The sequence below is a fragment of the Pavona decussata genome, unplaced genomic scaffold (genome assembly GCF_977016875.1).
Source record: "Pavona decussata unplaced genomic scaffold, jaPavDecu1.1 SCAFFOLD_381, whole genome shotgun sequence".
NCBI classification, from domain to species: Eukaryota; Metazoa; Cnidaria; class Anthozoa; order Scleractinia; family Agariciidae; genus Pavona; species Pavona decussata.
In genome coordinates, this window is record NW_028145755.1 from 489,689 (window position 1) to 513,805 (window position 24,117).

The window sequence follows — 24,117 nt, forward strand, 5'->3', positions numbered from 1 at the left end:
TGAGATAATTGATTTTACAAATGTTAACAAGAATACGATAGTTTAAAAGTCTTAAAACAAATTGCGTTTCTTAATTCACAATGTTGGTAGGCAAAGGATTCCATAAAGAAGGACCTTGAAAGAGAAGAGTGAATTTTTTGGTGCTGGTATTTCACGTATGGGATCAGTAATCGTCTGCAAATTTCAAAGATACAAATTGGAAAATAGGGAGGAAGTATTTGGTGATGCTAAGTTCATACATTTTGCACCGTGAAATGCGTTGAGCTTAAAAATGTCTAATATCTTTAACTCGAGAAAAAGAGGAGCAGAGTTTGTTCGATAATCACAGCTGGCGAAGGTACGCACGGCGCGTTTTTGCAAAATAAATATTATTTGCAATTTCTCGAGTAAGATTGTCAGTTTACCATAAAAACCGAAAGTAAAGCTTTCACGGAAGATTCCTGAACACTCAGCAACTCTTTGACGTAGTTAAAACTAACAAGTTTTTCATTAGTGGAAAGTGTTAAACTTTTTTTCTGCGGACGTTGATCGAGAAGTCGTGTAAGCCGCCACCCTATCGTATTTCCAATTATTCAAACAGTTAATTTAGGCAAATGTATTCACTAACTCACACTTGGCGTTAATTTAAGCAAGTAAATATACATATACGCAAACACATTAACTAATATAATATGAAATGCTATGTAGTTAATGTCTGTAAATTGATAATAAATTTATGTAAACTTACGCAAATGTTTGGCCTAGCTAGAACACTGATTAACTAATTTACAACAAACATGTTTATGACGCCCCTGAGTGAGTAAGAAGGACTGTGGCTTTGAAAAAACCACTATCTGATGATGCACTAACGACATCATTCTGTGAATAATTTCACAACAGTCATGCTTATCACCAGCCATAGGAAAGCTGGCTCCCAAAATAGCTTGTTTTAAGCTAGACTAGCTCTTCCATGATTGTTGCTTGGTCATTTGTATAATCCTTGTAGTCAGGCATCTTCACTGCTGGTTGCCAGTTATGGTTGCTAGCCTTAGCAGGCGTGATTGGGAGGGGGAGAAGATGGAAAGGGGAAAAAAGGGAGGGACTTTCAGTCCTCCTTTTTCTCTTACTTTTTCTTGCCCCCCTCCACCTCCTGCCTAATTTCGACTGCTACCAGGGCAGTTGCTACGAACAGGCCAGAGCAACTGGAAACAAATAATTAAAAGCCTCTCCACTCACAACTGGGAAAGGCTGCAGCAAGACTATGTTTTTAAACGCAGTTTTTTTTATCACTAGTCTCCTTCATAATTGTTATCTAGCATTAGTTTGTAGAGCAATGAACCAAATAACAGCTGTAAAGGAAACTAGCCTTCCACAGGAACCCAAAGATATCACATAACAATGTCCAGTTTACACAACATCTCTGTCAACCAAGATTGGTCAAAGAATATTCTTTTTTTTTTTTGCTGATACAATTTTCTCAGACATTCCGACCAGAAACGTTTCCAATGTTGCATGCGCAGTCTACTTTAATATGCCAATGCTGTAGATTTTCCTCAGAAAGAAGAAGCAGGCAAAGAAGCCCACAGTACCTGAGAAATACAAAAACTGAGATCAGCACTAACACCCAACATGCTTTTCACTGTGCCATTTCCAAAATTCTCCTTGAGAGAATTTGTACCTCGTATTGTTTATAATTAACAAGTTTTGTTATTCCGTGGCACTGATTTACTTCTAATTCTTTTATTTATGCTTAAGTTAGCTTTGTTTGAATTTCTTTTTCATTAGTTGACAATGGTATACACAAATTATTATTATTATTATATTATTATTGTTATTAATATTATAATTATTATTTAAACCATATTGTTCATTGACTTTTGCACTAAGAGCACTAACAGGCCCACCAAGAGAGCTGACGTCATTTCCGAAAAAACAAACAAAAAACTTTCCAACAATGTTAAAAGAATTCTTTAGCTGTATGATTGTACAACTGTTTAGCCTTTGCGCTTGAGACAAAGCAAACCAAAATAATGTTTTAAAATATGAGGCTTAGTATGTACATGCAGATTCAACACACCAAGGGAATTTTAGGAAAGACCTCAAGGAAGAGTGTTTCATCCAATTTTCTAAACGCTGAGAAGTGGATTGAAAAAAGCGAGGTGCAGCCAAGTGTTTTAAAACCAACTTTGATGACTGAGGCTTCTCAATCTATTAATAATTCTTGGAGAAATTCAAAGCAAAAGCTCACCAAATTAACGATAGTGATTTTCTTTGTTTTCTTTTCATTAATTATTAATAAGTCTGAGAAGATGCAGCACAAAGTCAGAGCTCTCACCAGTGAAGAGGAAGAAGATCAGCACCATGATAAGGGTGTAACCAAAGTACAGGAAGGTGGAGGCTGTTCCAGTGATCGTCAGTTTGGTGCAGAAGAAATGGATAGAATACAAAAAGAAATACACTGCAGTACTGCCACCAGTCAAGAATGACCGCCACCACCAATGATAATCCTGCATCAAACAACTTAACTGTTAGCCATTAATATAATTATGCAATGAAACTATTGAACTCTTTTTATGTCAAAACTAAACCTATCATGTGGTTTAACCAACAGTGCTTGTGTGGACAAAATCCCAGTACTTTCCTGTGGTGCTGTTTATTATGTTACATACAAAGTGGTTCTAGCTTATGAGTCTGTGGATGTAATTCCTAAAGTGTGACCATTTTTCAAATGAAAGCTCCTGCAGTGGTGCTGTTCATTATGCTGTACAAGGTGGTTTTTAACTTTTGAGCCTGTGGATGAAATCCTAAAGTGTGACCATTCAACTGAAAGCCACTGATGAGCAGTACTTTCCTGTATGACGTCTCATTGAAGTCTTTGTAATGTCAGTATTTAAATGAAAGCTGCCAGCACAATAGTTTAATGTAGTACTGTTATTATGCAAATGAACTATGAATTAACTATTTACATAATTATGAATTTGAATTAATCATTTGCATAATTATTAATTATGTAAATAAATGCTGCAGAGCAGCACTACATCCAAGACAGTATGATTTTAAGTAAACATGACTTCCATACCTCTGCACAAAGATGGAAATAACACAGCAGGATTGTCGTCTCTGACACAGCCAGTAACAGAATTAAACACACAAAAAACAAGAAACCAAACATGTAGTAGATTTGATGAGACCTGCAAAACAGAAGAAGAAATTTTGAAAAAGAGGTCATTGGATGTCAAGACCTCAGTCATCCTGGATGGGTGTGGTTGAAAACTCAGAACACTTGAAGTGACAAAAGGCTTTCTGGAAGTGACGTGTGTATACATGAAACAGTTATCAAAAGCTAAAGGAAAATCTTTCCTGACAATTGTCTACATTGTTCCTCATTAGCATACATCAAAACAGCAACCTACAAACAAACAGACACCATAAACTAAAAAGACCATGTCACTCACCATGTGATATGTTAAATATTCTCAGAGAAATTAGATAAAAAACTATTTAACATAGTTACCACAATCATATGCTAAGTTTACCATCAAAACATTTTGATTCAAAGCAAGTTACCACTTACCAAATACTGTTCAAGATAAAGAACAACTGGATAAAAATGCATCCAAATGGCAGAACACCTCCCATGATTATTCCTGGGCCAGCTCTGGTGTAGATCCTCTGAAATAATAAAATTTGAGATCAGAATAAATTTTTCCACCTTTTGATGGCACAAGAACACACAAGCTCATCACAATGCAAACTAAATCAGGACAATACCGGTTGCTATGTCAAGACAAAGAAAACCCACCTGTTCTGGAATCTGTCGAGGGATTTGGTTGGTACATACTGGTTGCTCAATTACCTATTAAAAGGAAATGTATAAAGAGCATTGGATTACAAGGTGATTCTTAATACACAACAAGAAAATCCCTCTTTTCCCTCGATCTAATTATATGGGATGTACATAATTTTTTTTATACTTTTTTGCTTAGTCCAAACAAATGCATGGGTGTATAAAGCACCAATACTAGTTTGTCTAGCTTGAAAATCTAAGAGATTCGTAACAAATTATTGAACTTATCAATAGATAATATTATGTGTTGATGATATATAGTCCCTGTTAAGTAACCTTCTTTTTAAATCCAAGGTATGCACCCAAGAATGTAAGAGGAACTGAAATACCAAACCTGTGGACCAAAAAGAGGATAATCATTTTTAGAATGTGCGTTTGTTAGTTTGTTCAAGTCAGGACACAATCTTTAGTCATCTTACCACATGGCTAACAAAGCAAGCAGGGTGGTAAATGGAACAGCAGCTGATGAACCTTCTGCCCACAACACAAGATTCAACAAGAAGAAAATGCCAAACATCAACCTGTAATCACACAAACAAGATGACATAGCTCAAGCTTTATACTGTACTTAAGTGTTTTTAAAGTGGTGAAAACATGTCTGCGAGCTTTAAAGAGGATTTTTAGCATTTGTGTACTCACCCCGGAAAAAAGAAGGCTGACAATAATACATTTGTCTTCCATAATTCTCCACCAATCACTTGTTAAAAAGAAAAGGACGACATTTATTATTACATGTAGGTAAACATGGATACCACAGCCCCCTGATCTCATATCAAACATGTACTCTGAAAAACCTTTTTACAGAAAAACTGTTTACAACAAATTCCCCTCTGAAACTTAACAGTTTTGACCACAGAAATTTTTGGCGTTTAAGCTCGATGAGCACAGTCTTTTATCTCAGTATCACGTGTTTGTGCAAAGATGTAATGTGGTGTATTTTTAAGTGTGATTACCTTTCTGTATGAGGCAAATTAGTACTATTAATACTACTACATGTTTGTGGAGGACAACAATGGCAACTTTTCCTTGCAAACTATTGTTCTACTGAAAATTTTTCCGAGATCTTGGCGTGTTTTTGGCCGCCGAGATTTTCTTCTCGCCCGAGATCTCCATGAGATCTCGCCACTAATCTCGGCGCGTTTTTGGCCGCTGAGATTTTCATCTCGCTGCGATCTCGCCACTAACCTCGGTGCGTTTTTGCTTGCCGAGATTAGTAGCCAGATCTCGGCGGCCAAAAACGCTCCGAGATTAGTGGTGACATCTCGGCGAGATAGAAAATCTCAGCGGCCAAAAACGCGCCAAAATTAGTGGCGAGATCTCGGCGGACGATCATCTAGGCGGCCAAAAACACGTCGAGATTAGTGGCGAGATCTCGGTTAGATGAGAATCTCGGTGAGATTAACGAGAAAACTTTAACCCTCTAAAAATCAGGCCGAGAATTACTGAAATCTCGCAGAGATCTCGGTTACCTCGGCGAGATCTCACCTACCTCGGCCACTGATTAACGCGATGTCGGCGAGGTTTCGCTGACATTTTTTGCCCGCTAAAATTCTCGCCGAGAATTACTGCAATCTTGCCAAGATTTCGGTTAACTTGCCGCGATCTCGCTAATCTCGGTGAGATCTCGCTGAAATTTTTATAGCCACGAGTTATCATTATTACATGTAACTCTGCAGAATAAACAGATTCTACAATCTTAGACAGTTGAAGTGAAAAAATTAAGACCACCCCTCTCCCCCATTTCAATTATGGAAAAATGGCGCGTTTTGCTTTGCACACAAATTCATCATTGATTTTGACGGCAGGGGGGTTTAATTTTTTTTTATTCTGTCCAAGATTGTAGGTCTAATTGACACCTACTTTTGTAAATTCTGGCCGAGACGTAACCAGCTGGAGATCCAAGACAAACAAACAACACCTAAACAAGAAAAACATTACCATTACTTTACAACTTGGAACACTACTTCATCACAGAAAGCAAAACACTCGACTATATAATTATCATTACATCTCAGACATCTACCCAGCTGGCAAGTTAATATTAGTAAATAGCATTTTTCAGTTCACAATACGTTGCAACTCTGGCAAAGAAAGGTTTCATAAATACAGGTGTAGGAGACAACCAGCCAGTTTTCCAGAACAAGGCATTTTGACTTAAACAGTCTTGCAAAACAATTCACTGGAAAAGGTATCTCAGGTTTGCTACTGAAAATAACAGCTGTTTCAAAATTGCAACATTCATCGGTACTTCATTGCACGTCACTGTGATCTAACCATTAAAGCCTCAATAACAAGAACAGTTCTTTGTATTTAGTAACTAAACCCTTCAGGTAGCTGGTATATTAGAGAACAATGCCAGAGGCTGAAAGGTTGTCTGCAAAATGAACTTTGGCTGAGAAGCAAAGGTTCCAGGGTGACTGTGAAATTTTGAGGACAATCTTTCAGCCGAGAGCATTATCATTTGACATACCAGCAAGCCAGAAGGGGGTTTATTTATTTTATAACCCTCATTTTAATTTCTGAAACTCAAGCACCTTTGCCTGAGGAAAGACAAAACAGCCAGTGATTTTCATGGCATGATTGCCGACAAATAAATTCAAGCTGACTAGTTTAGTTGAGATTATTATTAGGTGTGATTAGATTATTGATTAGATTACATGTACTAGTGTGATTAGATCAGATCCGAACAGTGACAACCTAAAAATGTGCTGTTCATGCTCATTGAAAAAATTGGCTATGGATATCAAATTAGACAACTGTATGTTATCGTCAGACAACTGACATCTGATTTTGTACCAAGTGTGACTATTTCCTCCAATGAAAGCTTGCAGAAACAAGAGGCTGTTATCAGCTTATACTCAGACCATATTTGACTGTGTGGTGCGTAAGCCTACGATCTTTTAGCAGTGATAACTTGCAGCATCGCTAACTCCCCCAAATCGATAGATACAGAGATATAGTGAGGGAATAAGTAACCACCAGATAGAATTGCACTAAAATACAGGGGAAAACGACATTTGTCATACGGATGCTTTTTAAAATCCCCGAGCTTTAATCCTTACGTTTTCACCTTTCATTTGGAGACAGAAACCATTTGTACAGTCCGGATATGTATCTGTGTGACGCCGGGTCACTAACGGATCCTAATTTCCGGTATGATCTAGAGTAACGTTACGCATCACGTACGTTATCCTCGTACGTTTTTCAATGTTTCGCTGTTTATATTTATAAATGAAATACAGGAGAAAGCATTTGTTATTCACCTTTCATTTGGAGACAGAAATAGTAAACGTGAGACATCTTTATCTATCTTGGCCCGCACGGTCATAGACTGATTTAGTTGCCAAATTTTCGGTTAAACAAAACTAACCTCGAGGAACTAAAAAAAGCTAAGTAAATAAAAAATGATTTAAACCTTTAGAATTTTTAAAGTGCTAGACAGTAATAAAAAGATGAAATATGAATGGTTGAAAACTTCGAAAGTTAAAAGATGTACAAATTAAAGACACCATAAAAATAGACATATAAACAGATTAAGTTTCTCACGTCTGTTCTTCGCCTTGAAAATAGAAAATGCCTCTCTAGGAGAGCAAATGCCGTTTCTGATAAAGTTGATAAATCCTAGGGAAATAAGTGCTATCACTGTTGTAGATTGAATGGCCAGAACTAGAGAGTAAAATGATCTGAAACGCATTGTGTGCTTACGTGATAACACAGTCACACAGGACAGTTTATACCTCAATCCTGTCGCTTATATGTTGCAGCTGACGATAAAGATCACTTCTTCGCCACTTGACATGCCATCATTGCCATCACCTTTTTGTTCTAACGACTCCAGAACCCTCTCTGCGCTAAGAGAAACCGTTCGCGAACGCTCCACAGCCGACGCCATTTTAATTCGAAAGAACAGTGACACGCAGAATACATCGGTGAAAGGAAGGGGGAGCGAGGGAAGCGAGAAAAAATGAGGGGGCTAGGGTCCCTCCCCTCCCCTTCCCCGTTTACGCTGGCCACGCAGGCTACGTCGTGAAGGCCGCGTTCAAGTGTTCTATGCTTTCGATTCTGCCAAATCTTGTGGTAATTGCCGGCATTGTATTAAAACGCAAACTTTTGCAAATGTTTTCCATCATCACTGTTCAAGTCCGGATATTTACAGGTCTGGACAGAAATGATTTAAAGTAGTCATTAAGAATTTCCCAGATACTTCTCTCTATGAATGCCATTTGTCTTGCATCCGCCATCCTGTATGTGACACGTCATGTGGTCATATACGAAGTCTTATGCGTTATCTCTTGGACAATCGCGACACAAAAAAAAAAACTAAATAAATAAAAAAGAACACGACCGAGAACTTAACTCGTGGCCTCACGGCCCGAGTAATAATTGGTGGGTTATAAACATGTACATTAATTTTGTTTATTATTCCACTATTATGTCATTTCACCAAATAAGGTCAAGAGAACGCGCAAAATATGAGACCGTAATACACTGTAGTGTCCCGGTTTGACCGGTTTACAACAGAGCGAATACGGACGGAAAAGGCAGAAAAAAGGAGCAACAATGGCCGGACTGGACGAAGAATAGTTTTTTAAACGATGCAAGCTCGAAAACAAGTTTTTAGCATGCCAATCACTTGTCATTTATCTTTTCATTTTATCCAATCAAATTAAAGACATTTAACTGGCTTTCTGTGTTGCTTACGTCATTCGTACGCGCCATATACCGATGGACAGTTAATGCCGGGTGTATTTCAAAACTGTTACCAAATCAGAGAAGCCAAAATAACAAAATTTTTTTGTAGTGGAATAATAAATCTCTTATTCGATGGTTTTACATATAATACTCGCGGACATTTTGCTCATTGCTCGTATTTTTCCTCGCCCCTTCGGGGCTCGGAAAAATACTACGCAACTCGCAAAATATCCGCGCGTATTATATGTAAAACCATCGAATAAGATATATATAATGGTGCTACACTTTTTCTTTCATGATCACTTACTTTATTCTTGTGACCAATGTGTTTGATAACGTAGTGACACTGTACAGATAAATAAAACACTGGTCACTAACTCACCAAAGCACATGTCATCAAGGCTCCAGGGTTGGCTGGAGACAAAAAGCCAAGACAAGCGAACACTGAAGAAAGAGAACCACAAAATTAGCTGACCACTAAACTAATGATGACAGGATTGAGTACCTCAAAAGATTCTCCATTGCTCACTCCTGCTTACTGAACCTACCCAGTGTGAAAAACACCATGATGAAGATCTGAGTGCCACACCCAAGCATAACAGAGAGGAGCATGGCTTTCTTGGGAGGACGGAAAACATCCCCATGAACAAATTTCCAGCCAAACTTTTCCTGGGCGTCCTCCTATGATGAGGTGTAAACAAGGGGAGAGTTGAAAAAACTGACCCCCGCTCCACGGACTACCCGCTGCGGACTACCCTAACTAATCAACCAAATTTACTTTCACGAAGAAAAGAGATAGAAGAAAAGTACCTGCCTACAAGATAAACAGCCGCCATCTTGATTTTCGCCACTATCCTCGACCCAGGCCTTGTTCTTCATTGCAAACCTCGTCCCCAGTAGTCTCTAACGCAGCCGTTGTTGTATTGTCACGCAACGCTTCTGCGTGCCTCTAGGCTAGGTCAGCTAGGTTAATATTCAAATGGTGACTTCCGAGCACGGCTATAAGTAAGTTCTTAAAAACATTTTTAAGCTGAACATAACAATAAAAACTGTTACCGGCACCAAAAGTGGTCAGCGGCTGGGTCGAATAAAGAGGCGAAAATCAAGATGGCAGCTGTTTATCAAGTGTGATCTTGTAGGCAGGTACTTTTCTTGTATCTCTTTTCTTCATGAAGGTAAATTTGGTTGATTGGTTAGGGTAGTCCGCAGCGGGTAGTCTGCGGAGTGGGGTCAATGGGTAGTCCGCGGAGCAGGGATCAGTTTTTTCAACTCTCCCATAAACAAGCAGTTAAAATAAGAGAGAATTCTCAACCACTTCTTTAAAGTGGTACGTACATGAGACAGAAAATTTAAAAACCTTTACACCTGTCTTATCCTCACAAAAAAAATAATGATGTTCGTCCTTCGTAGTCGAAGGTGACCATGACATCTCAAAGTTAGTAGAGCTGCTTTGGTGTGTCCGGAGGTGGCTGATGAGGCCAATCTGGGCGAGGAAGCCTCTCCCACAGGTGTCACAGGTAGGGTAGAAGTAATAATAAATAATAAAGTAAAAAATAAATAATAAATAATAAAGTAAAAAAAATAATAAAAAATAAATAAATAATAAATAAATGAAATTCAGGGACCTGTAACATTTTTATCACCAATGGTAAATTTTCCTAAAGCAAGCTTTAAAATAAAGTGTGCAAGTTCAATACCTGACAAACCACAAACACCTTTTTTTGTACTGTTATATATTTCCTACAGCATTATCAATAATACTGACAAGTTGATAGTCAAGTTTTCAATTTTACAATCTCAAACTCATTAATAATTCATGAAGAAAAAACAAAGGAAATCACTTCTGTGAAGGAGATTTTGCTGTAAGTCTCAATCCAGTGTACTTTATTTCCTGTCCTAGGTAGTTATACATGTAGAAACAATCTGCCATACCGCTGATTCCATCTGATTGTCACGAGCAATATCTTTGTGCAGAGTCCGTAGCATGATCATGGCTATCATTCCGGACAGGAAGAGCACAATAACCAAAGAATTCATGATGCTGAGGGCAAAATATGAAAACAATTCATCAACATGGTAAAGTAACAATAAGTTGACGAATTATTCGTCAACTTATCATTTCAGATTACAAGTCTGAACAATAAGCTAACCACTGTGCCTCTAACAAAAGCGCAGTTTAACGACTCTCACCTGAACCACTGGGTCTTGGTATGTGGCAAGGAGTCTAGGATGTAGTCCCAGCGTGATGCCCACTTGTGATTGGGATTTTGTTCTTCCTGTAGAGTGTAAGAATAAGGAAAAAACAGCAAGTTCAGAAGGTAATGAAAACCCCTAAAAAATAGTGTTTCAACAACATCTTCAAGTCAAAAGTGTCATTGATGGGACCAGCTGAACATGTTAAAACAATGTTACTGTGAGATTTTGAATAGCATCAAATAAAATAAGTCTGACAGGAAGCGTGTTCAGGGGTAGTACAGTATAGGCATTTGATACACAGGTGAAAATTCCAGTTAGAGGATATGGTTTGGTATAAATAATTCACATCAAAATAAAACAGCAACTAAACATATTAATAAAAGTTGGTTTTAATTAAGAGATGACAAGCAGAGTATTTATGGCCGAGCTTGTTTTCAGACAGGTTTTAATAGCAGGGAATTCACGATGAATGACGGGGGCCAATCAAGATTCTCATTAAGTTTTTAGCGTAGTTTGTTTTATCAACAGAGTTCAAAAGGTAATTTGCCACCGTAAAGAGATTAAAGTGCTGACATTTTGCGCGTCAGCTCTTTGTCAGAGCACTCGAATCTCTTCACGGTGGTCAAATTACCTTATCAGCTCTGCTGATTAAACCTAACATTCATTTCTACTCCCCACCGACGCAGCACCACAGTTTCTTTAGAAACTAACCCCCTGCTAGGATATAGAAGTGGGTGGTCCAGCAAATAAGCGTTTATACAAGTTTGTTAAACATGCATGCTTTTGCACTGAAAGTTGGTGGGTCAAAAATAGAAGAGAACTCTGGTCAATAGATAGAAGAGGTTCCTTCTGTGACCCTTGTCTAGTGTGGAGCACTGCCAAGCCCACTCACCTCAAATTTAACAGAATAAGTGTAGACGATTTTCAGCTCATCAGAGCCTTTGAGTTCTGTTGGTACCCCCATGGCTGGCAGATCTCTAAAGCATTCTCCTTTATCTTGTTTAATACTGCAAAACAAACCCAAAGCTCACATGAACAAAATTAATCAGTCCCTTCTAGGAAAACTGTTTAGAGAAACTTGTTCAAAAATTAATGCTTATCTTCCCAACATACTGTACATTTTGTACCCTGACTCTAACTTTTGAGTCTGTGGATTAAATCCTTAACTGCATGTGTCCATTCAAATGAAAGCTACTGTACTGAGCGTATGTATATTTTGCTAATTTTAGCAGTCTTGGGACAAAAGGGGTTGATCCTGTAATTAATCTAACTTTACCTCCAAGAAACACCTAGTTATTCTACAGACACCCAATTTTGGGAGATGTTCACTAAAAAATTAATGCTCATGACCGTTAGATTAAATAAGTGAGGGACACATCTCATGGAAAATCCCTGTCAAAAAAAAGGGGAGTTCAATTAATATTAAGCCTGTCTAGACTGGGCTCTTGTTATTATTATTATTATTATTATTATTATTATTATTATTATTATTATTATTATTATTATTATTATTATTACTATTATTATTATTATTATTATCAATAAAGATTTGGTAATGCAGAGACATGCAAAAATTAACAATAAAAACTGACGTTTTGCGCGAATAGAGTCGTTTTGCACGTTCAGAGTGGGTTTTAGGTCTCTGATGAAAAGCATTTCGTTAACCAAACAATCGAACTTATTTCTACACTTTTTCAGAATGCTAAAACGCCTCAGTAGGTCTTTCGGGACTTCGCCATGCTGTTCCCGCAAAAGTATTTCTTTAATTAGCCTCAAACACTATATGCTAATTTATTGATACACCTTGCCGCAGACTCTGTAATTTTTTATTTCTCCTTGACAATGGCGTCATGAAGACACCGAAACGTCGGTTTTTATCGTTAATTATTATTATTATTATTATTATTATTATTATTATTATTATTATTATTTTCTTTTTTTTTTTTTTGGGATGGGGGGGGGAGAGGGAGCTTCTGGGGCAAGGGATGGGAGGGTGGATTCCACCCGCTCTATAGCTCCACAAGTATAAAAGCTGTGACAATGCGGCTTGGAAGGCAGATAGCAGGTCTAAAGATGTTTCCTTTGAGGTCTGCAACAGGAAATGATGACATCATAATTACGTCATGATTGGCAAATAGCGGCAATCTTGGATTTTACCAAAACTTCACGAATGCACCAAAACTGAATGAAAAGTAATCAAAACCAATAAAGTTACAGTACCAAACTAATTTTCTTCATTTTTTTAAAAAAGGGATTTTCTATTGTCTAAAACAACTGCCATGGTAACATGAAAGTCATTAATGAACACTAGCCAACCACATCAAATTTTTCCCAGACAAAGGTCTCAAAAAGTCCTGAAGTTTCATGCCGTTTGCTCTAATATTATTTCCTTCTGAAAAAAAAAATTAATTCCTTCAGGTTCAAAGTTGCCGTGGGGAGAATCTGCACCCCCCTCCCCACATGGTCTAGATACAGTGTAGGGTTAATGTACATGTATGAAAGACCCATGTACAGTGTAATATGAACTGCAGATGAAAACCTTTATGAGTGAAATATTGTGTATTATTATTTTATACCACACAATGGTGAAATAATGAACAGAATTATGGCAAAATGACATACAAGTGACTGTCACATAAAAATTTGTACATTTTCCACAGGTTAGGTATGTGCAAAGAACCTTTCCAGTGACGTTAGCTCCACACAAAAGAGATGTAAATATATATCACCTTATTGGAGTAACTCTTGCAGACATCAGACGAGCTCCATCCCAATCTTCGGTCTTTCCTTCATGGTATTTGATTGTAATATCAACATGATTGAACACATAGTGCATACCAAGTTCACTGAACTTGCTCTGGAAGCAAAATTACTTGTTAATAAAACAAACAAATCTATTATGAAAACCTACTGTAAAGCCCTATTTTGTCCAACACCGTGGTAAAACTTATATTGGAAAAAGTACATACAGTGTATAAGCCCAATGAACACTTTTTGCATATTTATATTGGTGAAATTACAACATGAACACTGGTACTTGTGACGTCACACAAATACTTCTCTGATCGGGTGCTTTTTCTCATTTGTGCAAGCCCTGCTGGCAGAGGTGGCTAAACAGTAATTTGTTAGCAACACAAAAGGTTGGATGCTCAAATGTGGAGATGCAAAGTTTCTTGCAAACTTGGTGATATACAGAAACCCAAAGTTCCTGGAGGATTTACATTTTTTCACAAAATATCTGCAGATCTAGGATTGTCTGATTTCTTATGTTTGGAAGCACCACAATCGGGACAATTTAACTGGGACAGTTGGCTGGTATGTATTTTCAAAAGATACAACATTAAAAAGCTTACACTTGTCACACAGGCATCGTGTGCCTGCCCATCTTCAGACACATGACACCCAATGGGAAATCCTGTTGAACAGAACCCGCTTGTTTCATCTGCGACATCATAACACCATGTGACGGGCATGTTGTCAATAATCCTGAGTAACAACAACAACAACAACACCTTTATTTGTACTCTTGCCTTATGTGAAGCTGAGTAAGGTATAAAGAGAGTGAGGATCATGATCAGTTCAGTAAGTGTCATGGGATAAGTAAACCTCAGTGAATAACTAAACAATAAACAATTTTTGACTGACTTCTCTTACCAGCGATTTTGATAATTGAGAGCAATTCCATTTCTTAAGAAGTCAAGTTTCTTCATTTCTTCGACATCACCAGCTCTGTAAGTTTTCTCGCATAAAGTCTTGCATGAGAGATCTTGCTTGAAGGTGATCTGTATGATGCAAAGCAAAAAAAAATTATAACAATCTTAATAATAACTTACTACATCCCAATGAAGACAAGCTTTGGCAAAGCTTTCCTGTATGCAATTTCAAGAGATACATGTAACTTACTTACAATGCGATATTTGGGAACTATTTAGGGCTGATTTGTCTAGGCCAATTTGAATGCTCAATAAAGATACTGTGTGTACATGTATACTGGCTCACAACGTTGGATTTCTTGGCAGTCGACCTCCCCTCCCCCTCCCCCCCCCATGAGCCGGTGGGCAAATGGGGCAAGGAGAAAGCTCCTGCCCTCACTTGTCATTTCCACTTGACAGTCTGTCAACGATCACTCTGCCTGCCCACCAGTGGCTCATGAAAATCCGACCAATTTGACTGCTTAAGCTTGCAAAAGATACAGATTGTCAAAAGGCCGTAACGTTAGTTCAAGAACTAAGGATAGCCATCACCTCGTGAATAACACTTGTCAACAATCTCATCATATTTTTTTTTCACAATAATTGTCTTTTTCATTGAGATTCTGAGACAACAAGCAAATTGTAGTACATGTAATTTTTAGACCAAACTGTCCAATTATTGTGGATATTCACATGTAATTGAGTACCATGTCTCTATCAAGCACACAAAACAGTTAACTAAAAGATCTTACATTGTAGCTAGAAGGTCTTATTCTCTCTCCAAACACAACCTGAAAAAAAAAATTATAAGAACTTTTATTATGTCAAATTACTTTAATTACATTAACATGCTTATACATGAGATGTGATGGTGATGAAATTTTACAATCCAGCTTATTTTTATAATCCCTTGTTCCAGATAATGACAATGAATCTGAGACAATGGAAAATAAAATCAATCTGGTCAGAAAACTTTCAAACCAAAAACAAATTTAAACCACAAAATCCCACTATTTGTGCTGAGAGTGTGGAACAAAAATTCCACCACAACTCTTAGGAAAAGCATATCTTACTTTGAGGATTAAATTTAATTTTCATTCCTTCTTCGTTTCTGAAGAGTTATAAAAAAGTGTGAACATTCAAAACTTTCCAAATTCTCCCAATTGTCTACTTGTATTACTACAACTCAGAGGGGTGCACTAGAAAATACACTTCAAAGGAATATACATTTAATATGTAATTGTGCATAACATTCATTCCAAAATCATTCAAAATTGGCATGTTTCATGCAAAGTTCATTTAAATCACATTCACTGTCACAAATCTGCTGGCCAGAAGTAGTAGGTAAATGAACCTACAAGAGCTACTGTATTAATTGTGTTAGACGTAGAAATGAATGCACTCCTAATTGTGTTTGGAGTCAAGATTGTATGGGACAGTTGAATGAATGAATGAATGAATGAATGAATGAATGAATGAATGAATGAATGAATGAATGAATGAATGAATGAATGAATGAATGAATGAATGAATGAATGAATGAATGAATGAATGAATGAATCTTGGGACGCATATCTGGCATCCCCCGCAGTTTTTGCAAGAGCGGAAGACATCATCACCAACTTGGAAAAGAAGAGAGAGCCTGGGAATGAGATCATCAAATGCACTCCCTAATCTTTGATTACTACTAGTTGTACTGTGTTTATAAAGGGATTGGTTGATTGATTGATTGATTGATTGATTGATTGATTGATTGATTGATTGATTGATTGATTGATTGATTGACTAATAATAATAATTATCGAAGGATAACATCCTATTATCAACAAGGTAACTGATACAGGACAAACAGGTTCTTGTAGAAAAGAAGTATCTGAACTGGGCATTTTTTTTTGCTTGGTTTATAGTGGAAATGCACTTAGCTACCCAAAGCTAGTTTACAGACATTCCACTCAGAAATAACGGGAAACAAATAATAATCAAATCGAACATAACATGTTAAAAATCCCAACTGGCAGGAGGCAAACCAGCTGGCTATTTACAAGCGTGGCCGAGGCAGGACTTGAACCCGGGACCTCCGGAATTCAAGTCCGGCGCCCTTACCACTGGGCCACGCCGCCTCCTGAAAATTGAAAATTATCTTGCCAATCTCCTTAGCCAGCAACATAATGGCTAACCTTACATTCTCCGCTTTCCATGTGTACCTGTAGAAAGATTAATTTCACAAGAAACTTTGATCACTGCAACAAGTGATCAAACTTGCACACACTTGGCAAGTCAGACTTGCTGCTGATTCTGTAAAAATCCCTTGTAGTCCCCTCGTGTTTCCCACTGATCTAGCAAAAATCTCTAGTGATCACTAGCACAAAAATTTGCTGTAACAACCAGATAAAATTGTCTAGTGTGTGTGTCTACACCTGTAGCTTAAAATTAGCTTGTTTCCAAGACTACTGATCCTTGTTAGCTGCTGACTTCACTTTACCTGTCCAAGGTTTTCAGTGGGAGCACTCTTGTCTGTGGGCGGGGCACACAAATCAAACCTGATAAGAAAATTCAACAGTTGTTGAAAACAGCTTTACAATTTATAATAAATTATAATGGCATTGGCAGAAATACATTGGAATGTACTTTCTCTTGACTGTGTGAAAATCAAAGCGCTCTGTGCGCAAACTCCTGAATGGAACAGATTAATGTAATGATTCATATATTTCAGATTATGTCTAGAGTTATTTGCTGCACATGCATTGTGGCTCAAAAGAGAGCGTTTCGAGTTTTTTTCGAAGGGCTGAAAATGGCACAAGTTGGGTATAAGTGGAAAGGCACTGTGGCTCCCGGTTGATTGATTTGAATAAAAAAGCGTCCAATTTCCACCCAAGAACCTCCTTAAATGCTGTTCCTTGCATTGTGTTGTTGCCGAATGACACTTGGTATAGGTACATCACAGGTCACCAAAGCGTATGTGACACAGCTCACCATGCAAGAGTGATATAAGAGTATATATGGCGTCAAAATTAAATTGAAATTTAGACAACAATATTCCCACAAAAGCCCACAAAAAATATAATAAAAGTCTGAAAAAGCTTACCCGGTGTGTTTTGCTGTGTTTTCAAGGCTTCTCAGTGCTTCCAAACGCCGTTTTGAGATCTTTTGAGCAGTTTATCTCTCAGTGGCTGGTCCACGTGTATCACTGTATTATGTTATGAAAGGTTGGAAACTACAAGTCGAATCTGAATAAAGTTTGGCCCGTCATTTGAGGAGAACACTAAAATTTGCTTGAAACTTAAGCACTCGCTTACCTGCCTCACCACATGTCAAGAAGGATGATGTGCGGTCCTTCTTAGGCAGCTCATTTTCGGAGAAGCTCATTTATTGAGACACAGGCCTTCTTTGAAAACAAAGTTCATTTCAAATCAGGTGCCATTTTTGCCACCGACCGAGCCATGTCCCTGGAATGTCGTGACAAACTCATGGTCAAACCTAGGCACGAGTACTAAAATGTGCCCAAAAGGGGAAATCCATGGGAAACCTTTGGCACACAACAAACCACACACACCCCCTCCCGGCTAAGAGCAGTTCTGTACCAGCCAACCGTGCCTGGCGTGATAGCGATAAGTCGTTCATTGCGCATGCGCACATTCACGAGTTAATCAATGCTAACATGTACATCTTCCACGAGTCTCCTATAGCTCAGTGGTACAGCATCCAAACTAGACTAGTAATTGGAAGGTCATAAGTTTGACTCCTGATGGGAGGACGTGGATTTTATTTTTCCAAGTATGCTTCTGTCACTGACTGAAAAAATAATATTATTCTTCTACAGTGTACGATAATAAGCACGCAAAGATCAAAGAAAATTTCTTCTAGAGTTTAATTTCTGACAATACATGTACATTCACATTTCATACTGTACATTACTGACAAATAATACAGTACACAGGTTAAAACTAACCTGGAGTATTCATAAGGGATGGCAGACTCCACAGAATCCAGTCGATTAACAAACAGCTCAACTTTTGTCTACAAAAGTAAAGAGACAATGCTAATCGTTAAACCTGGCTCATTGGATAATACAATTCTAGAGTTTTGATTGGTTTATCAGCCATGGTATATGAACCATTACACCATGCCCAACAAATGTGTTACCGTAGGTGTAGAATCAGCTAGAAAAGACAATTTTCGTGATTGCTAAATTTGAATTATTCCACTCCCACTTATTGGATACAAAATGATTATAACTGATTCAGTGCCATCAGCTTTATTGGCTATCTGTCATCTTGTATCCAGTGCATTCTTGTGGAATAATATTGTAAATTGTTCATGTATATCCCAAGCCAGTTGATGATTTCCCACACCCTGATTGGCTGTCTCAAACTCCGGATATTATTCACTCTTCACCCCTTAGTATCGTCCTCGATTTTGCATGCAGGTTTTTTTTTGTCAGTTTGTCTAAAACAAAAGGATCAATACTTACCTACATGTAATATACCTTAATATACAATGCACTTATTAAGGTTGGTTTGGCATATTCTAAAACATTCACTCTAGTGTAGGTAAAGTTTTACAACATAATACATGGTCTAGAAACCTAAGACCCGGAAAGTTAAAACACTTGTTTTAAAACGTTATTTTTTTTTTAAATTAAAGATATAATGATTATCATACTTCAACTTCCCACGCATGGATTACTGCTTTGCTGAACGCCGGCTTCTAAAATTTTAACAGTCCCATTTTTTTTCCTGCATAGTTAATTTTGTTTCAGGAACTGATAAGAACGAGTTGATATTACCGGTAAACAGGATAATTTACGGGTGGGGTCGGCGCCTGGGAGCGATAACAGCCAAGAAGCTTCCCAAATTAAGAATAATGTTTATATAAATGCTGGTTTTCGGTGTCTTATAATTAATGGGTTTATCAGAGAGTAATATATATACGTGGGGAAATAAAATGTTCTTACCTGGTTAAGTTATTATAACGATTAAAACTATTTTAAAAAAATTATTTCCCTTCAAGCCGGCTCCTATTGTCGCCTTCTTTCATGCTAATCACAGTACTCCCTTATTAAGAAGTTTGTGCAATAATATACCAAAGATACAAGTGATACTTTCTTTGCCTCTCAATGCGTAGTTTAATATCAACAAGTCTGTAAGACGTAATTACGTTTTCCAACCAGTAAGAAACTAGAAAAAAACACATCGTAAATTTTGAACATACAAAGACTAAATAAAAATGTGATTCAAGTTGCCTTTGGTCTTTGTAAAACAAAGCATGAAAGTATGGTTAGCTAATCTCTATCAAATGAACAATTACACGCAAATACTCTACAAATATGGCAAATATCGGACTTTCGTTGGGCGTTTGCTTCACAATTTCTTCACGTGAAGACTCGACAAATTTGGCAATGGGACTCGACATGTGTAACAGTAATATCACTGGATTCCAAAGCGCAAGTGGTGGATTACTCGCAGTGGATTTAGCCTTATTCGGTAACTTTTTCCGTTGTTTACATACTTGTACCTACAATTTTGCCACAGAATAAGATGTTAGACATTCTTTTGCATTTTGGAGGATCTATTTAAGCAGTGCTGGCATGTTTAGCTTTAAGGCCAGCCTTCCAATTGATCGGCTCTTACGCCGGAGCACGTGGACAAGATTGCGGCTTTTTCGCGGAATGTGACACGATTGCTTCTGAAACAAGATGCCCCTAATGGCATTTACACGGAATGCTTCATGTAGCCCCATTTATTCCCCATTGTATGCTTCGCAGATTTTTAAAAACTATCCTCCCTTCGGAATTGAAATAATTGAATGGTTTTATTCAGAGAGACTGCATGATATTTTATCGTTGTGTTACTGGGAATCATACCGGAAATTAATCTGTGATAACGTCATGACCCCGCTGGAACTGGTCTGGCTTCCTTCGCGTTGAATTATTTGATCTGTTTGTGAAAGTGGAATTTCTTTGCTGTGAACTCTCCCAATTTCCACCGTTTAAAATGTCGAGTACTACTTAGAAGTTATTATTTCAATTTGCCGCTTGAAAAAGGTTTGTTTTCTTTCTGAAAACGGCAGATCAGACTCTTAAATTCATATGTGTGGCTGCCATTGAACGAAAACAACCTTATAATGATGATTTGCTTTGATGTCACACAGGTAGAGATGAGTGGGACCCCTTCCTCGTGATATACGTGCTGATAATGGATTTTGATTGGGCCGTTTTTGTTGAAGACAATCGGAACAATAGATCCCTTCTAGGAGAAAGCACATTATTTAATCCAGGTTTAATGAATAAATCAAATGATGATTTGACGTCACACAGGAAGGGATGAGTGGGTCCCCTCCCTCGTGATATGCGCAACAATAATAGATTTTGATTGGGTCGCTTTTGATGAAGACAATCAGAATACGTACATCCCTACTAGGAAAGGACAGAGTTTAATACATAAACAAGATGCCTATACTGGCATTTACAAGTGATGCTTAATGTGGCCTCATTGATTCCCATTGTGTGCTCCGCAGATTAATAAAACTATCCTAGCTAATAGAATAGTTTGAGTCACAAAGATAGCGTTCTTGTGTTACGCCTCTTATTGTTGTACCAGAAATTCCATTACTGCGTGATATTTTATCTTTGTGTTACTAGAAATCATACTGGAAATTCCTTTCTCATAACGTCATGCTTATCAGCGACCTTTCCTTCACGCATTGTGGTTCTAAAACTGTCAAACAATTAAAGCACGATTCCTTTGCCAGGAACTCTCCAATTTCCACCGTTTTAAATGTTGAGTGCTTCTTAGAAGTTATTCTTTCGATTTACCGCTTCAAAATGGTTAATTTTCCGTTTGAAAACGGCACACTTGAGTCCACAACATGTTAACAATATGGCCGCCACAAATTTAATCCAGGTTTAATGAATAAATCAAATGATGCTTTGACGTCACACAGGTAGGGGTGAGTGAGTCCCCTTCCTCGCGATATACACGACAACAATGGATTATTGGCCTGCTTTTGTTGAAGACAATCAGAACAATACATCCCTGCTAGGAGAGGGCAGTGTTTAATGAATAAAAAGATGCCTATACTGGCAGTTACGCGTGATGCTGTGTCTGATTCATTTATTCCAATTGTATGCTTCGCAAATTGATAAAACTATCCTTGCTAATGGAATAGTTTGAGTCACGATGATCGCGTTATGTTGTTTCCCTTGTGTTACGCTTCTTATGGTTGTACCGGAGATTTTGGAAATTCCATTACAATAACATAAGCATATCAATGACCTCTTTTAGTCTCCCATTGTGGTTTTAGATCTGTCAAACAAAGCACGATTCCTTCGCCAGGAACTCTCCAATTTCCACTGTTTTAGTTGCCGAGTGCTTCTTAGAAGTTATTCTTTTGATTTACCGCTTCAAAATGGTTAATTTTCCGTTTGAAAATGGCACACTTGAGTCCACAACATGTTAACAATGTGGCAGCCACAAATTTAATCCTAGTTTAATGAATAAATCAAATGATGCTTTGATGTCGTGCACAGGAAGGGGTGAGTGGGTCCCCTCCCTCGCGATATACGCGACAAGAATGGATTTTGATTGGCCTGCTTTTATTGAAGACAATGAGAACAATACATCCCTACTAGGAGAGGGGAGAGTTTAATGAATAAATTAATGTGCAGATTTGAAGCTACCATGAAAAAAAAGATATGGAGCCCGTTTTTACACACGGTACGCCCCTCAGGGCATCCTGTGTAATTAATGTGCAGATTTGTGACTACGACGAAGGAAAAAAAAAAGATACCTGACCCAAACCTAGGCACGGCATGCCCTGCGGGCATCCCATGTAATTAATGTGCAGATTTGTGACTACGACAAAGAAAAAAAGAGATACCCGACCCAAACCTAGCCACATCCTGCCTTGCAGGTATCCCGTGTAACATCTTCGCTGCGCAAGATTATACTTGATTGTACTTGAAAAAGCATTTCCTTATTTAAAAATGCACAACGTTTATGGTAGAATTCGGCAAGGAACCGGGGAAACTTCAACGTGGCCGTTCTTTTGCCTTTGAGCAGACTTTGAAAGCCGCCGTGAATGTTTACACTTCGGCATTAACGCCGATTTAGATGGTACAACTTTTGCTTACGACTGTCACATGCGATTTCTAGAGCGCGTGCTGCTCGCGTCACGCAAAAAATCGCATACAATTCTCGTCACTCAACATTGCCTATCTCTACGATTGTCGTAGGATTTTAAAACATGTTTTAAAATCCTAAGACATCTTTTGTGACGTACACGACAGTCGTAAGTGAGTTGTAGGTTTGATTTACATGAAACAATTCGTGTCGTAGGCCTGTTGTAAGCTTGTCACATGCGACAAAGTCGTGCCGTGTAAATTGCCCTTTACAAATTTGCATATATATTATCGAGATCATCTCAAAAGGCAATGTCATGTTTTCTTCATTTTCAATCAACTGATTTCAGATTATAACCGTGTTTTCCTCTGACAGATGACTGGAATACCTGTCCACTAAACGCAGTAATAAACAGTGAAGGAAGCGAAACTAAAAGATTGCGACTTTTTCGGCCGCTGCCGTTTCACAAGCTGAGAATCGAAAACAGTATTTCCTTGATTAAAAAACGCACAATATTTTCGGTTGTAATCGGCAACTTCATGAACGCTATTACCGAAGTGTAACGTATATGATTGCGCAGTACGCTATATACGGACTGGAAATCATCTTCAACAGAGCATGGATCATAAAACGTTTTATGATCCATGAACAGAGCCAGGCCATGCAGGTTTAAAATGATAACTACCCAACGCGATGGATACGATGCAAGATTCTGAGTCAGTGAAGCGGTACGTCGGTAGAAAATACAACGAAGGCAAAATCGTCGCCGAAGAACCATCTTCATACATTTGTAGCGTTAATCGATTTGCCCGTTTGTTAAGCACTTGGGAGTCTTCTAAATATGAAGTGGAAACACAAGGCGACGATAAAGATGAGCAATCAATCGAAAAACAACACTCACCGAGCAAGCTGGGTTCGTCTGCTTTCCCGGTTGACAATACGAAACGGGAGCAAGTTCGGGTAAATAAAAAGCAGTGCAATAAGAAATACCCAAACTGAAAACCAAGAATATGAGCCCTGGTGAACTGCAGCGATCCATATGCTTTAAAGAAGTGTTTTTCCACGTCGTTAGAGATAAAAACCCGTATAAAAACCAGCAAAAACTTCACCGTGTACTTCGAGGCATGTACTTAAACCAGTAGACTGTTCACAGTCCCCCTATTTTCCGTTTGATTCTCGAGAGCAGTACGCTTCGATGGAGCTGCCGCCATCTTGGTTTGTAAAATCGAGTGCGATTTGGGGAGAGTGTCTAAACTGCTGAGGGGAGGGTAGCGCTTAGGGTAGCGCTATACTACACCCACTCCCGCTCCCCTCGGGAAAAACGAACGCTGAACCTTGATAATGCGTGTACCTTAGTGCCAACCGTTTTTCTATGGCATGGAAAAATGAAATACAACTTTTATTTTTGTGTTCCGTTTTCCTACAACATTGAAAAACGAAATTCAAAGTTCGATTTTCGTTTTTCGTTTTTTTACGTCTTTGGAAAACGGAATTTCAATTTCCATTTCCGTTTTTCGTTTTCTTACGACTTTGGAAAACGGAATGCTAATTTCCACTTCCGTTCTTCGTCTTTTGTTTTCCTACAACATTG

At 38.1% G+C, this 24,117-nt stretch overlaps 1 protein-coding gene and 1 long non-coding RNA gene across 4 annotated transcripts; both read right to left on the minus strand.

The window, feature by feature from the left end:
• Window positions 1-568: 568 nt before the first annotated feature.
• On the minus strand, window positions 569-23,900 carry LOC146451937 (transmembrane 9 superfamily member 2-like). 3 transcript variants are annotated; one of them, XM_085098491.1, is made up of 22 exons: window positions 18,356-18,423; window positions 17,703-17,852; window positions 17,492-17,593; window positions 16,889-16,946; window positions 15,159-15,197; window positions 14,369-14,496; window positions 14,068-14,200; window positions 13,444-13,571; window positions 11,607-11,721; window positions 10,709-10,794; window positions 10,451-10,559; window positions 9,067-9,199; window positions 8,901-8,962; window positions 5,687-5,744; window positions 4,466-4,523; window positions 4,246-4,347; window positions 4,103-4,160; window positions 3,782-3,835; window positions 3,554-3,651; window positions 3,059-3,170; window positions 2,315-2,486; window positions 569-1,568 (listed from the first exon to the last, which is right to left on the minus strand). In XM_085098491.1, the coding sequence occupies exons 6-22, from the start codon at window positions 14,422-14,424 to the stop codon at window positions 1,501-1,503; spliced, it is 1,602 nt and encodes a 533-aa protein (XP_084954617.1). In that variant the 5' UTR covers window positions 14,425-14,496; window positions 15,159-15,197; window positions 16,889-16,946; window positions 17,492-17,593; window positions 17,703-17,852; window positions 18,356-18,423; the 3' UTR covers window positions 569-1,500. The 3 variants fall into 3 exon arrangements, with proteins under 3 accessions (XP_084954617.1, XP_084954616.1, XP_084954618.1); XM_085098490.1 differs by lacking the exons at window positions 17,492-17,593; window positions 17,703-17,852 and adding an exon at window positions 23,428-23,900; XM_085098492.1 differs by lacking the exon at window positions 17,492-17,593.
• On the minus strand, window positions 6,660-7,129 carry LOC146451938 (uncharacterized). Its single transcript, XR_014859897.1, has 2 exons — window positions 7,002-7,129; window positions 6,660-6,969 (listed from the first exon to the last, which is right to left on the minus strand). It is a non-coding gene; the product is annotated as an uncharacterized LOC146451938 (long non-coding RNA).
• Window positions 23,901-24,117: the final 217 nt, after the last annotated feature.